General features: G+C 46.7%; 1 protein-coding gene across 6 annotated transcripts in view; it reads left to right on the top strand.

The window, feature by feature from the left end:
- Nucleotides 1–13,490: 13,490 nt before the first annotated feature.
- The window catches only part of ASH2L (ASH2 like, histone lysine methyltransferase complex subunit), a 53,117-nt gene continuing 50,754 nt past the window's right edge, over nt 13,491–15,853 (top strand). For 5 of the 6 annotated variants that reach the window (XM_088832624.1, XM_088832625.1, XM_088832622.1 and 2 more), the window contains exons 1-3: nt 13,495–13,713; nt 14,370–14,436; nt 15,147–15,292. In XM_088832624.1, coding sequence (XP_088688750.1) covers nt 13,523–13,713; nt 14,370–14,436; nt 15,147–15,292 — 404 coding nt within the window. In that variant the 5' untranslated portion in view covers nt 13,495–13,522. Of the gene's footprint in view, nt 13,714–14,369; nt 14,437–15,146; nt 15,293–15,853 lie in introns of all 6 variants that reach the window. The other variant, XM_088832626.1, reaches the window with a different exon arrangement.

Below are 15,853 nucleotides of genomic sequence, written 5' to 3'. Positions count from 1 at the left end.
CAAGGAGCCATCCCCTTGCACAGAGGAAAAAGAGATCTTCGTGGGTGGGCACGCTGTAGGGTGAGTGCCCCTGGGTTCACCCCTCCCCCTGTTCAGCCCTGTGTATGGAAGTGCGCCCCCTACAGGAGCAAGACGGCACCACCACTCTTCGCTATCAGTTCAGTTCAGCCGCTCAGTCGTGTCCGAAGACCCCATGGGCTGTAGCACATCAGGCCTCCCTGTCCATCACTAACTCCCGGAGTTTGCTCAAACTCATGTCCTTTGAGTCGGTGATGCCCCAACCATCTCATCCTCTATCGTCTCCTTCTCCTCCCGCCTTCAATCTTTCACAGCATCAGGGTCTTTTCAAATGAGTGGTCCTTTGAATCAGGTGGCCAAAGTATTGGAGTTTCAGCTTCAACATCAGTCCTTCCAGTGAACATTCAGGATTGATCTCCTTTAGGATGGACTGGTTGGATCTCCTTGCAGTCCAAGGGACTCCAAGCGTCTTCTCCAACACCACAGTTCAAAAGCATCAGTTCTTCGGCACTCTTTCTTTGTAGTCCAACTCTCACATCCATACATGAATACTGGAAAACCATAGCTTTGGCTAGATGGACCTTTGTTGGCAAAGTAATGTCTCTGCTTTTTAGTATGTTGTCTAGGTTGGTCATAACTTTTCTTCCAAGGAGCAAGTGTCTTTTAATTTCATGGCGGCAATCACCATCTGCAGTGATTTTGGAGCTCAAGAAAATGAAGTCTGTCACTGGTTTCCACTGTTTCCGCATCTATTTGCCATGAAGTGATGGGACCAGCTGCCATGATCTTAGTTTTCTGAATGTTGAGTTTTAAGCCAACTTTTTCACTTTCCTCTTTCACTTTCATCAAGAGTCTCTTTAGTTCTTCACTTCCTGCAAGATTTAACTGAAGACTTCCCTGGTGGTGGTGTGGCTAAGACTCCGTGCTTCCATTGCAGGGTGCATGGGTTCGATCCCTGGTCAGGGAACTGAGATCCTGCATGCTGCCCAGTGCAGCTTTTTTTTTTTTTAAGAGAATGTAATTGGAAATACTACTCAATAGTGAGTGGATAGTACCTCCCTCGACAAGATGTCCCATTTAGCACCTCCAGCCAGAACCTTCAGCCAATGCCTCCTGGAGACTTTAACTCCATCCCCGGACTTACAGCTGCCTGCCTGCAGGGTTGAGCATGGGTTATTGAGAACAGGAGGGAAAGCTGATGATCCTGACCCGTGAGACAGCTGACCTGCATATGTGGAACTGCACATGGACGCTACACACTGTACGTGACCAGAGGGGCATTTGGGTCTGGTGTGGGGTGGGTAGCAGAGGACCCTGGCTCTTGGGTCTGCATCATGAACACTTAAATCCTGGAGTAACTGCATGAAAGTTGATGGTTCATTCAGAAACTTCCTTTTGTCAAGTAGAGGAAAGGAAGGAAGTCAAGATTTCATCTCTTGGGACTTCCCTGGCGGTCCAGTGGTTAAAACTGTGCTTCTAATGCAGAAGGCGTGGGATCAATCCCTGGTTGGCAAACTAAAATCCCACATGCCATGCAACACGGCCAAAACATGTTTAAAAAAGTAACCTCTGGCAGTCCAGTGGTAGGACTCTTTAAGTTTCTACTGCAGGGAGCACTGGTTCCATCCCTGGTTGAGGAACTGAGATTCCAAAAGCCAGGCCAAAAAAAAAAAAAGACTTAAAAAAAAAAAGGGAATTCCTTGGTAGTCCAGTGGTTAGGACTCTGAGCTTTCAGTGCTGTGGCCTGGATTCAATCGCTGGTCTGGGAACTAAAATCCCACAAACCACACAGCATGGCTAAAACAAAAAACAAAAAAACTTAGGTCTCTTCTTGCCCAGAATGAGGCCAGCTTGCTGTCAGGTGTCCCCTACTAGAGTCTCTTCTGACAAATGCTGTCCTTCCCCAGATAGATGGGGGCCCTGTACCACGCAGTTTCCTTCACACTCAGCTCCTCGCTGCGGCTCACCCCCCGCAATTCCAGCAGAAGGAGCATCTGCCACGTCCTGGTCAGAACTTGGTAGGGCTAGAGTGAGGGGAAGGCAGCTTATCCTCACTCCCCCTGCCCACCTTTCTGGTCTCCCACAGAAAGCTCTCCATGAGGACTCCCCAGGGCCTGGCCCAGGATTCTAAACAGGCTCTATCACGACTCCCAAGGGAACTGCAGGAGGAAGGATGCATCTTGCTTGTGCTGTGGTTTCAATAAACATAGGGGCTTCCCTGGCGGTCCAGTGTTTTTACCGTCATGGCCCATGTTCAGTTCCTGGTCGGGGAACTAAGGTCCTGCAAGCTGTGCGGTGTGCTGTAAATGAACACATATTTCGTCTTTGCCCCAGTCTTGACGCAGAGCTCCTAATACCCTTGGGATTTCCTGTGATGACAGTGATAAAGGTGTCTTCTGGAAAGTTAATGAGGAGACTTTGGGAAACCTAAAGATGCCAGGCCCAGGTCATCAGGGGAGCCAATCACATTAGAAGGCTAGAACTTTCGGTCTCACCCCCACCCCCAAGCAGAGGGGAGAAGAGCTGGAACTCTATCATCAGTGAAAATTAAAGTCACTCAGTTGTGTCTGACTGTGTGAACTATACAGTCCACGGAATTCTCCAGGCCAGAATCCTAGAGCGGGTATCCATTCCCTTCTCCAGCGAATCTTCCCAACCCAAGGATCGAACCCAGGTCTCCCATATTGAAGGCAGAGTCTTTACCAGCTGAGACACAAAGCAAGCCCAAGAATACTGGAGTGGGTAGCCTATCCCTTCTCCAGCGGATCTTCCTGACCCAGGAATCGAACCGGGGTCTCCTGCATCACAGGTGGACACTTTACTAGCTGAGCTTCTAGGGAAGCCCATCCATCATCAATAGTCAATGATTAATCAACCACCCCTATGTAATGAAGTCTCCATTAAAAACTCAAATGAGAGGGTTCAGAGAGTTTCCATGTCAGTGAGCACGTGGAGATCTGGGGAGAGTGGGGCGCTTTGAGAGAGCACGGAAGCTGTGTCCTTTCCCCCACACCCTGCCCTGTGCATCCGTTCCATCCAGATGTAAAGTGTTTCTCTGATTCTATGAGCTTCTCTAGCAAATCAATGGAACCTTCCCTGGAGGAGGAAATGGCAACCCACCCCAGTATTTTTTCCTGGGAAATCCCATGAACAGAGGAGGCTGGCGGGCTACAGACCATGGGGTCGCAGAGTCAGACGTGGCTGAACACGCACTCATTAGTAATCCATGCCCTCTTAGCATTCAGCATGGGCCCTGAGCTTCCAACACTGTTGGTCCTCTAGCTCAGGGGTTCCCAACCTCCAGGATCTAATGCCTGGTGCTCTGAGGTGGAGCTGATGTAATGATAATGAAGTGCACAATAAAGGTAATGTGCCCAAATCATCCTGAAACCATTCTCCACTCCCTGCCCCGGGTCCATGGAAAAATCGTCTCCCAGGAAATCTGTCTCTGGTGCCAAAAAGGTGGTGGACCACTCCTCTAGCTCCTCACCCGGCTACATCAGTGCTTCTCAACTTTACTGGGCATCGGAATGACCTGGAGGACTCGTTAAGGCACAGATTGCTGGGTGGGACTCCCTGAGTCTCTGATTCTAGGTCTGGTAGAGAGCCTGAGACTTTTCATTTCTAACAAGTCCCTAGTGAGCCTGCTGCTGCCAGTCGGGGGACCACACTCTGAGAACTGCTGAGCTACATAATTGGACGACAGCAGCTCTGTTCATCCAAGCCTACCGCAGCAAGCCTACATCCACTACAAGGGCCAGAGTGGAGAGCCGGCCAATCGGCGCCCCTGAATCCTGGGATAGACAAGCACCGCTTGCTTCCAAACTCATCAGATGCACAGGAGCCCCTTACCAAGCCCTCTGGGTTGCTTTCCGTGGGGACTGGTGACAACTGTGGCCTCACAGTGGGACAAGCCTCATTCCTAGAAAAGAAAGGCCGTACTGTTTATCAACAAATGTTTCTTAGAATGCTTTCTATGTGCCAGCCCCAGGGCTAGGTGTCTGGGACACATCAGTGAACAAAGCAGATAATCCCTGGAATTCCATGGTGGTCCAGTGGTTGAGAATCTGCCTTGCAGTGCAGGAAATGCAGGTTCCATCCCTGGTCAGGGAACTAAGATCCGACATGTCTTGGAACAACTGAGTCTGTGACACAACTAGATTCTCTATGCCGAAATGAAAGAGCCCAAATAATGCAGTGAAGATCCTGTGTGCTGCAACTAAGCCCGATGCAGTCTATATATATATATTTATTTATATAATTTATGTATTATATATAAATTTAGATAATGTATTATAAATATGGATTTATATATTATATATTTATATGCAAATAACATCATTCATAATATATCAATTCTATTAAATAATTATTATAAATTTAAATAATAGTGTTATTATAATTAATACATAATACATATTCATTACATAGAATTATATAATTATCTCTATGTAGAATTAATATGTATTAAATGATATTTTATTTTTATATAATTATATTAAATAGTATATATAATTATATAATATATTGTATATTTAATATATTATTTAATAGTCACATATATTAATAATTTATTATATATTATAAAATCCCTGCCCACATGGAGACTTACCTCTAATAAAAGAAAGAGTAGAACTCTTTTTAAATGAGTTGAGTAGGACCCAGGTACCTGGTTCCTAGAAGTAATCACGAGTCTTTAGTCAACGCAGTTTATACACACTAGAGATTAAGGACCAAGAGCGCCAGCAGAGACTAAAGGAATGTCCCAGTGAGATGAAGCACCACAATAATTATCTCCATCTTTGTGACAATTATAATGAACACAAAATGCTTTGTTTTGCTTTATAGATGATAAAAGCTTTGGGGCATGGGGTGGTGTGGGGATGTGATGAGCAGGGGGACACCCTAGGAATCTGTAGAGTTCTGGGCACCTAACTAGATGCTCTTTTTTAGGAAAGGGTCCAGAGACTCTTGGCCAAGGCTGGTACAGGTATGGGACATGCTTGAGTCCATACAATTTGTCTCTCTCTCAGATGCTGAAACCTTCTGGGAGCCCAGGATCCTCTCTATAAAGTACAAATACAGTTCTTCTGGAGGCTAACACTTTCATCTTGGCCAGTGTCACAGATGAGATTCTTGGGCCACAGCTCAAGTTGGCAAGGAATTTATCTTTCTTTTTATAATTCTCAACTAAAAAAAAAAAGCACAACCCAAAAGCTGAGAATTATACTCTATTTCGTGGACAAAACTTAAGCTCAAAAGACGGTCTCTCAGCTCTGAAAGGCTGCTCTGAAAAAAGTAAGAGAAGAGCCAGGATATATAGGAGTTTTTGCAATGAAAACCAGGTAGTTGGAGCATGAAAAGATTACTATTAATGAAAGGAAAACAGACACCTCAAGTTAAGGAATTTCGTGTACTTTTCTGCACATGGAAGGTGCAAGACTCTGGGCTCATCAAAGGGGCTTCCCAGGTGGCGCTAGTGGTAAAGATCCTGCTTGTCAATGCAGGAGACATGAGACCAAAGTTCTATCCCTGAGTGGGGAAGATCCCCTGGAGGAGGAAATGGCCTCCACTCCAGTATTCTTGCCTGGAGAATCCCATGGACAGAGGAGCCTGACAGGTCACAGCCCTTAGACTCACAGAGTCGGATAAGATTGAAGCAACTTAGAAGGGGCTCATTGAAATCATCCCTTCCACATGCATCAGAACTATCTAGGTTAGTATCCTGCTTTCTCATCCTGAGTCCCCCTCAGGGTGCACCTTCAGGGTGACTCTAGTAGCCGATGGCTGGTGGTGGCTGCAGTGTCCTTTGTTTACTGATATGGCAGGTGACATCTTTTCTTCTACATGATCGAACATAATTTCCTCTTTACATTTCTTCATATAATCCCACACAGGATTTCTTTTGAACTATGTTCTGTTGGGGGCCATATATCCATTTAATTTGAGGCTCCTCTCTCTTCCTGGGAGTTTGGGTTTAAGTCTCTAGGGGCAGGGATTCAGGTGTTCAGGGCGGGGGCAGCTGGTGTTTGATGCTACTTACCCACTTGGGCATCCACCGAGCCTTCCCTTGCCCCACCTGGTGTCCAGCTGTGGGCCCTTGTGCATCCTCGGAGCCTTGACCCTTGAGCTCCTGCTGCTCCCTCTGCTACATACGGACCAGGTTAGAGGACACAGGAGTCTTCCCACCTCCTCTGGGCCACGCCAGGGCACCAAGGTGTCTGCAAGGCTGCGTCCCAGGCTACCTCTACCTAGACTTTACACAGTCATGGCCCACCCCTTCTCATCTCCTGGGCAGTCTCTTCATGAGGAAGGAAAAGCATTTATCCCAAATACTCTACTTATGTTCTGGGCCCTTTCTGGGCTTCTAAGGAGCAGATATAATAGGCCATTTCTTTTTCCCTCTGCCCTGTCTTCTGGAGGCAGCGAGGCACAGTAGAACCATGTGGGAAGTTTTTTTAACTCTATCAGTTCCGGGACCCCTCTTTTACAGGGTTCAATTATACTGTCCAAAGGGCAGTGTCTTTTTTTAAGCTCCTGAGAAGATTTTAATGCAAAGCCAGGGTTAAGCACTTTGTGGGGAGGGAGAGAGGGAGGGACAGTGGCAGAACAAAGAGGGAGAAGAGGGGAAATTTACTATTTCAGAAACTCTTCCACTACATCTGCTGTATTGTGAGCTTTATACAAAGCCCGGTGGTAACCGAGCAGGAACCCACGGGGCCTTCCGGGGGTTTGGGGGGCGGTGTGAGGGTGAACAGGCCTTCTCCCATATCCTCTGCTTTAGCTCCTCTCTGAAGCACCTAGATCACAGTATCTGATGCACATTTCCTGAGTTCTTTTGCAGATGCTAAATCCACTACCCAGGGGAAGAAATGAACTGATGACCATGAGCACACAGCACCCAGACCTACTGGAGCCTAAGAATTGTTAAGCCCTGACATCGCCCTATTACCTCACCAACCAATCAGAGAATTGTGCACGCGCTGACCATATATCCTGGGACTTCCCGCCCCTCACCTTGCCTTTAAAAACGTTTTCCTGAAACATCACTTCCAAAGAGCAAAACTTGAATTTGTCATGGACCCGAAACTATTAACATAGCATTGATGTTGTATTAGGTCTGAGTAACCTAGAGATGACTTAAAGCGTATGTGAGGATCTGTGTAGGTTATACACAAATATTACATTAAAATAAGGGCACTTGAGCATCTGAAGACTTTGATTTTCTCAGGGGTCCTGGAACCATTCCCGCCTCAGATTCCAAAGGATGACTCTATTTTGCTAAGGGCAGGCTCCTGGGAGGAGGAAGAAGGTCGAAAAGTGGGTTGTTAAGTTGTAGGACTTTCTGGAAACCTTCATTCCTCTTTCAAGGCCCAGCAAGACAATATTCATGCAAGGGCTGAGTATGGGGGCTGATGTGTGTGTGTGTATGCATGTATGCTCACACTAAAGTCGCTTCAGTTGTATCTGACTCTTTGTGACCCCATGGACTATAGTCTGCCAGGCTCCTCTGTCCATGGGAATCTCCAGGCAAGAACACTGCAGTGGGTTGCCAGGCCTTCCTGCAGGGGATCGTCCCGACCCAGGGATCAAACCCTTGTCTCTTACATCTCCTGCATGGGTAGGCAGGTTCTTTACTACAAGCCCATGGATGCTGATAGAGAGACATAAAATGGACACAGATTTGGGTCCATTTCTGCAGAATTAGAATCCATATATCTTCTTTTTTGGACCATGCAGTTTGCAGGATCTCAGTTCCCCGATCAGGGATCAAACCTGTGTGCCCTTTAGTGGAAGCATGGAGTCCTAATCACTGGACCACCAGGGAATTCCCTGTTTTCTTTTTAAATGAGAAAACTTGGGTTCCTTAACGGTCTGAAACATCTTTTTTTTCTGCTCGAAAGATGATAGAAGTACTGTCATCGAACCCAAGTTCATGTGCCTGACACATAGTGAGGCCACACAAACCAAAATATCGGAGTGTGAAGCAGAAAAGGTTTATTGCAGGGCCCAGCAAGGAGAAAAGGTGGTTTGTGCTCAAAAGACCCAAACTCCCAGATGGTTTTCAGGAAGAAGTTTCTAAAGGCAACATTTGGAGTGATGGCGGCAGGGTTGAACACCACTGAGCGTGCACATGCATACCAACAAATACGTCCAAAAGCAGGATCACTGTATAATACTGCTTTTTAAATTTTATCTCCTTTTTTATTCTCAAGTCCAGAAATTTGGGGAATTCCCCAGTGGTCGAAGGTTCACCCCTGGTTGGGGAACTAAGATCCTGTAAGGCATGCAGCACTGCCAAAAACAAGTCCAGAAATGTCATCAGTCAAAATAATTGCTTCTTAAACTTATTGATTTCATCTAAAATAATTAAATCTTATAAGGTGAAACAATGGGCTTCCCTGGTGGCTCAAACAGTAAAGAGTCTGCCTGCAATGTGGGAGACCTGGGTTTGATACTTGAGTCAGGAAGATCCCCTGGAGAAGGGAATGGCTACCCACTCCTGTATTCTTGCCTGGAGAATTCCACGGACAAAGTAGCCTGGTGGGCTATAGTTCATGGGGTCACAAAGAGTTAGACACAACTGAGCAAGTCTCACACACACAGACACACACACACACACGTGCGCACGTGCATGCGCTTGGTGAAACAATGGTCACAATCCTATTTTAAAATGTGTTCTTTAACATTTGCCATTCAAGTCAGAGACAACACCCCAAGCAAAGAAGAGGAGGCAAGAATGAACTGAATGTGGGCTGGGGAGCTGATCCTTTTGAACATTTTAGAAAAGTATATTAGGAATAAGATATCACGGTTTGTCAAGAGGGAAAGCATTCCCTGCATTAGACCTCACACAGACGAGCCAAATGGGATTCTAGACTGTGGGCCCACCAGAAAATGTGCTTCTTTTTAACCCAGGACTACTGAATCATATGCACCCACGTAAAAACTGCAGGAAGCAAGGTTTGCAGAGGAGACAACTTTGATGTGGGTCTTGATGTAATGCACGTGGATATGAGATGGAGCAAAGGGCAAACAGGATGCAGGAAAGCAGAGCAAATGCAGGGAAGCAGGACCAAACCCAGAAAGCTGCGGATGGGGCAGGTCCTGCTGAGCGTGGTGGGTTCCCAAAGGATGGGGAGACCACTTGCTGGGCGCTCTTGAGCATGGAGCAGAATCTGACTTCTCTCTGAAAGTCAGTAAGTACCTTTCTCAGGCAAGAAGTGATTCAGCGGTGTGTGGAAGGACTGGCCAAGATATACTGGCGTAGGAAAGCCTGAAATTGGGGAGATTCAGTTGAAAGCTTCCAAAACCGTGTTTCTGTGTGTGCATCCTAAACCTCCAACCCGGTGCTTTGTTAGTGCTTTTAATTTTAATTAACCTTATCTTGAGGAGGTGCCTCGTTTGGTGGATGCCTTGCTTTTGAAGCCCAGAAGTCAGGTCCAGTTCCTTCTTGCCTCGCCTACTTTTACTCACAGGTGAGCTGGCCATGGAATTCTCCTAAAATCTTGATGCTCAAGTGATGTTCAAGTACTCTCTTCTCTTCTTTCAACTTCTCACCATTTCAGGTCCTGTCTTCTCCAAACTTTGACACGGAATTCTTCATTTTTCCAGTTCCTCTGCTTTCTCAGGTGCCATGGTTAAATCATCTGAACTGCTTTCTATCGTCTTTGATTGTTCCCCTAACTGGCTCTGCTTTACCTGCAAGACAAAACTGAAAACTCCAAATGCTTCCATTCATCTTTGCTGTTATATGTATGTTGGAAGACAGCATGGAAGACAGAAACGGAAGCCACAGAAGATGTATAGGCTCAGAGCTCAGCCAACAATATTTTCCCTTGGTCTCCTGTTCCCCACGGCATTCTTATTCCACTGTCCCTTCTTTCTCCAGTCTCACGAGACGGAGTCCCTCCTTGCCATCAAGAATAACCTCTCTATCTCTGTCAGTTCACTTAACTCTGCACCCACTTTCTTCACAAAGCTGCTCCATCAACCACCACGCCTCCTATATTTTCAACCTCTCCCTTCCTATTGACGAGTAAAGCTGTTCCATCAGTCTACCCTCTGCCCCAACTCTGCATTTCCTTCATACCATCCAATTGTTCTCTCTCCTTCAGAGCCAAACCTGTATGTAGGGACGATTTCAAACCCACTGAGGCAGTGCAGGGGAATCGTGTAACACACAAACAAGTTTGACAGATGGTGACACTTTGCTGTATTAACTCAGGTCTTTTCTTTATAAAATGCATTAAGAAAAAAGTGAAAAGATTCGTCTGCACACCGATGTCTACTTCTAGTCCTCTACTTATTTCTCAATCCACAGCGATGTGTATTCTGCCCCCACCAATTACTTTTTAAATTTTCAATTAATTTTAGAGTTGCAAAGATAGTTCAAAGAGGTCCCCATATAATCCAGCTTCCCCTACAGTCAGTATCTTAAAGCACAGTACAGGGAACAAAATAAAGTTGTTAATAAGGCTTATCATTTAACTACAGACTTTATTATTCAGATTTCACCAATTTTTCCACTCATGTCCCTTTTCAGTTCCAGAATACGATCCAGGATCCCACTTGCATATAATCGTCACGTCTCCTTGGTCTTCTCCAGTCTGTGAGTTTCTCAGTCTTTCTTTGTCTTTCATGATGTTCACAGTTTTGAGGTGTACTGGTTACGTATTTTCAAGAAGGTCTCAATTTCTATTGGGCTGATGTTTTCTCTTGATTGGTCTGGGGTCGCGAATTTTTGCAAAGACTTCCAGAGATGAAGTAGAGTTCTCCACTGCCTCACATCAGGGGATAACTGATAACAACATGACTTTGCCCACTGGTGTTAACCTTGACCACTTAGTTAAAGAGGTGTCTGCCAGTTTCCCCGCTGTAAAAACTACTATTCTCCTTTTCCACATTCTGTTTTAGAAGCAAGGCACTAAGTCCCTCACGCACACTCGAGGAACTGGATAATTCAAATTCTACTTGCTGGAGGAAGGAGGTATCAAAGATTTTTGTGGCTGTATGTTAAAATTGCCACTATAATAAATATTAGGGGGAGATACTTTGTGCAATTATTGTTTCTTCTTAAAGTTTCACCTATTTGTAGCATGTATCACCAACAACTACCGCACAATTGCACTCACCTCACACGCTAGTAAAGTCATGCTCAAAATTCTCCAAGCCAGGCTTCAGCAATATGTGAACCGTGAACTCCCAGATGTTCAAGCAGGTTTTAGAAAAGGCAGAGGCACCAGAGATCAAATTGCCAACATCCACTGGATCATGGAGAAAGCAAGAGAGTTCCAGAAAAACATCTATTTCTGCTTCATTGACTATGCCAAAGCCTTTGACTGTGTGGATCACAATAAATTGTGGAACATTCTGAAAGAGATGGGAATCCCAGACCACCTGACCTGCCTCTTGAGAAACCTGTATGCAGGTCAGGAAGCAACAGTCAGAACTGGACATGGAACAACAGACTCGTTCCAAGTAGGAAAAGGAGTACGTCAAGGCTATATATTGTCGCCTTGCTTATTTAACTTCTATGCAGAGTACATCATGAGGAACGCTGGGCTGGAAGAAGCACAAGCTGGAATCAAGATTGCTGGGAGAAATATCAATAACCTCAGATATGCAGATGACACTACCCTTATGGCAGAAAGTGAAGAGGAACTCAAAAGCCTCTTGATGAAAGTGAAAGAGGAGAGTGAAAAGGTTGGCTTGAAGCTCAACATTCAGAAAACAAAGATCATGGCATCTGGTCCCATCACTTCATGGGAAATAGATGGGGAAACAGTGGAAACAGTGTCAGACTTTATTTTTGGGGGCTCCAAAATCACTGCAGATGCTGATTGCAGCCATGAAATTAAAAGACGCTTACTCCTTGGAAGGAAAGTTATGACCAGCCTAGATAGCATATTAAAAAGCAGAGACATTACTTTGCCAACAAAGGTCGGTCTAGTCAAGGCTATGGTTTTTCCCGTGGTCATGTATGGATGTGAGAGTTGGACTGTGAAGAAAGCTGATCGCCGAAGAATTGATGCTTTTGAACTGTGGTGTTGGAGAAGACTCTTGAGAGTCCCTTGGACTGCAAGGAGATCCAACCACTCCATTCTAAAGGAGATCAATCCTGGGTGTTCATTGGAAGGACTGATGCTAAAGCTGAAACTGCAATACTTTGGCCACCTCATGCGAAGAGTTGACTCACTGGAAAAGACTCTGATGCTGGGAAAGGTGGGGGCGGGAGAAGGGGACGACAGAGAATGAGATGGCTGGATGGCATCACCGACTCTGTGGACATGAGTTTGAGTGAACTCCGGGAGTTGGTGATGGACAGGGAGGCCTGGCGTGCTGTGATTCATGGGGTCGCCGAGAGTCGGGCACGACTGAGCGACTGAACTGAACTGACTGATCACCAACAATTTGAAAAATAATCTCTATCAGGCGGCAGTATCTATCAATTAGTTACTCCTTCAATTTTGTTAAAAGCAAGAAATTGGGAAGAAATTAGAAATCAAAATATCTATGTATTCCCAACCGTTCTTGTGTGTGGTGTCCCAGAGGTTTCACAGCCTGGGACAGTGCATCGCGTAGTCAGACTGGATTCCTCATATGACTTTCTTTTGTAAAGGGGTAGAAAAGTGGAAGTGAAAATGTAAAAAATAGGGGGAAAGGTGTATCTTTAGGCAGCTTTCTGGAAATTACGACGTAAACACTGATTTCCTGAAAAATGTCCTGGCTCTAATACTTCCAGGAGTTTGGATACCATGGCTCCGAATGACTCTGCTCATTGCAGCGACCTCACCTACCTGCACTGTCGTTGATACCTCAAGTTCTTACCTTTGGCCCGTTACCTGTCCCTTTCTCTAAGGGCCAAATTTCTCTGTATTCATAAGCCCTCCAGCACCTTAACACTCAGGCTTCATTTTCCTCCTCTGAACCGTATTAAGCTTCAGGAACACATGCTTCCGACTTTTTCCTCCTGGAGACCCCATCCGCGTCCCCTCCCCGGCGTAGATGGGGCTCTGGGATTCAGTCCAGGCGCCCATCTGTAGATGTCACTAGGAAACCTGCTCAAAGTGGCAGATCGGGAGGACGATATACTACAACAAACTCCTGGGGCGGGAAAGCACATTCCACCTCTAACGGTGAAGGGCGTTTGCAGAACACAACACAGCGTCCAGGGTCTCTAGGCCGCCAGCGCTCTCAAGGTGCTTCATCTGCGCGGTGATTTGCAGGCTTAGCCACGAAAATGCGCTGCGTCCACTTTGATACGAACTGCGTCCCAGAAGAAAAACCCAACGAGCCCCGACCGCCTTCCGCGGGCTGCGTTTGCAGCTCTGCAGCCTCCAGGTCCCGCCCGCCCGACCTTAAAGCGGACTTGGAGAGAGCCTTGCCCAGGCAGACGGCGGACCCACCGCAGGTCCTTTCCTGTTTGAAGGTGAGCAGGCCGGAGAGCATCTCGCGCGAGAAGGAGGCAGTATTCTCGCGAGAAGTCTAGAAGGCGGCAGCGATGGCGGCGGCGGGAACCGGACCCGCACCGGGAGTGAGCGCAGGACCCGGGCCGGCAGCGGCTGCTAATGCAACACCTGCAGAAGAAGGGGAGACGAAGCCGGCAGCAGCCGTAGCGGCTGCTCCGGCCGGAGAGGGGACGTCTGCTGCTCCAGCCTCCGCGGAGCCCGGCTCCGGAGAGGCCGAAAGCGGGTAAGGCACTCTGAGGCCCTAGGCGGACGGGGGTGGAGGGCGGGAGGCCGGGAGGCCGGACCCTCTCGGAATCCCGCGGCTCCCGTGAGCAGTCCCACCCGCCCCGCTCCGAACCTAGGCCTGGCGGCCAACGGCTCGCCTTGCCTTTACCCGGGCCTTCGTCCTGCCCGCCGCTAGACCCGTCCCCTCTGAATCGTATCTCAGGCTACGCCCCTTTGCACACCTTTCCCGGTTTCTCGGCCTCACTCCCAGCCCTAGCACCCCCGGCAGGGGGCTGGTCGCTCCCCCCAGCCTTTTTTTAGTAGGAACCCTTCAAAATTCCTAGAGAGGGAAACCGCTTTGTACTGCCAGGCTGGAAGGAGTATTGGTCCCTCTGAAAACAGAGGGAGAGGTGCATCTCTGCTAACCTCTCCAGGGACCAGTTCTGTCCGCTGTAGACTTGTCTGCAAGGGCCAGTAAGGTTTCCTTGTGCTCCACGGGCTTGAGTTCATCTTGGTCGCCTTCTTCCTAATGCTGGGCATCCTGTCTGAGCGTCGGCTTGGCTGAAAAAGAGTAGGGATGTGAAGTTCAGCTGTACTTGGATCATCGTCTTTGGGAATAGGCGTTTTCAGGTTTTCTTCTGAAATTTCTTCCTGAGTGCTCTCCTTATTTTACAGGGATGCAAACTCGGTTGATGTAAGTGGTGGCTTGGAGACAGAATCCTCTAATGGAAAAGATACACTTGTAAGTATTTCTTTTTGAGTGTTTCTACTGCACAGTCAATAGGGTTGGTTTTTTAAAGGATTTTTTTTTTTTTCCCCTTTCAGGTCTTTTGTTTTCCTTACATCCATGATGCTGTTAATTCGTAGGGAATGGGCTCCAACAGTTCAGACTCCTTTCCTTTGGTTCTCACGCAGTGTGCTTCTCTGGGTGGAGCAGGCTGGCGCTTCAGTTGAGCCCAAGTACATTTCAAGTACTTTTCTCTTTGACGCCCTTCTTTTTCTGATCCTTTTCCTTCATACGTTTCAGGAAGCTGTCTCAGCTGTTAGCGTGCTTAATATGCTCAATACACACATAAATCTCTTGGCAAGAATCTTGCCCTTAACTTGATTGTTTACAATGATGCCAACATACTGGGTAACATTGTAGACTCTTCCAGTTTTGTTCTGCAGGGTATTCATTTTGGAACAGTGCCCATTTCTTTGATATCTCCAAGATTACCTTTCTTGTAGTTTTGCATGTATGTGGCCAGAGGAGCAGCTCTCATGTTTTCTAAAAGGCCTAGAGAACATGTGGGGGTACCCCTCTTCTCTCCCTTTGCACTGGTCATTTTGGCAAAGTACTGGAATAGAGCAATTCCAGGCAAAAGGGTTTTTTGGGTTTTTTTTAAGTTTTTAAGCGAATCAAAAACACAGATCAACTGACACAATTCTCTGATGGCTCTGTGGATACAGGAAGGTGCTGGGGATACTTCAGAGGTGATGGATACTCAGGCAGGCTCTGTGGATGAAGAAAATGGCCGTCAGCTGGGAGAGGTGGAGCTGCAGTGTGGAATATGTACCAAATGGTTCACAGCTGACACCTTTGGCATAGATACCTCGTGAGTATTTTTCAGAGTCTTTTGTGAGAGTTGCTGTGATAAATAGTAGATCTCAACATGTTCAACAGGTGGTCCCACTCCAAGGATCGAACCCAGGTCTCTCTCACTGCAGGTAAAGAGAACCATCAGAGCCACCAGGGAAGCCCAGTTAGGTGTGTGGGCAAATGTAAATGCATAGGATTTCCCGTGACACCTGATTCTGGTTCAGTTAGTAGGAGGATTTGAATCAGAAATTGTTTTAATAGTCTGAGCATGTGTTTGGTCTACTAAGGGCATTGCCCTTAATAGGTAGAATGCTAGGTGTTATCCTTGTCTTGTGCTTAGGAGACAAAACTGTGCAATTACAAAGCATTACATAAACAAATTTGAGACAGTACCATTTAAACCTTGTATTGGATATTGTAGATTTGGGGGAAAGGATTGGTGTACATGGTGGATAAAGCCTGATGTCAAAAATTTGAGATGGCAGGTGCCTCTTCGTGCCTGACATCCTTTTTTCCTTTTGGTTTCTAACTCACTCCCTTTAGGTGTCCTGAATTCTCTGCTCAGCAAGACCAGTTT

This window comes from Moschus berezovskii, chromosome 26 (assembly GCF_049115385.1).
Source record: "Moschus berezovskii isolate FMDL1 chromosome 26, NW_MosBer_1.0, whole genome shotgun sequence".
Lineage (NCBI taxonomy): Eukaryota > Metazoa > Chordata > Mammalia > Artiodactyla > Moschidae > Moschus > Moschus berezovskii.
Note: the sequence above shows the minus strand (reverse complement) of the source record. Positions and strands in the feature narration are given on the sequence as shown.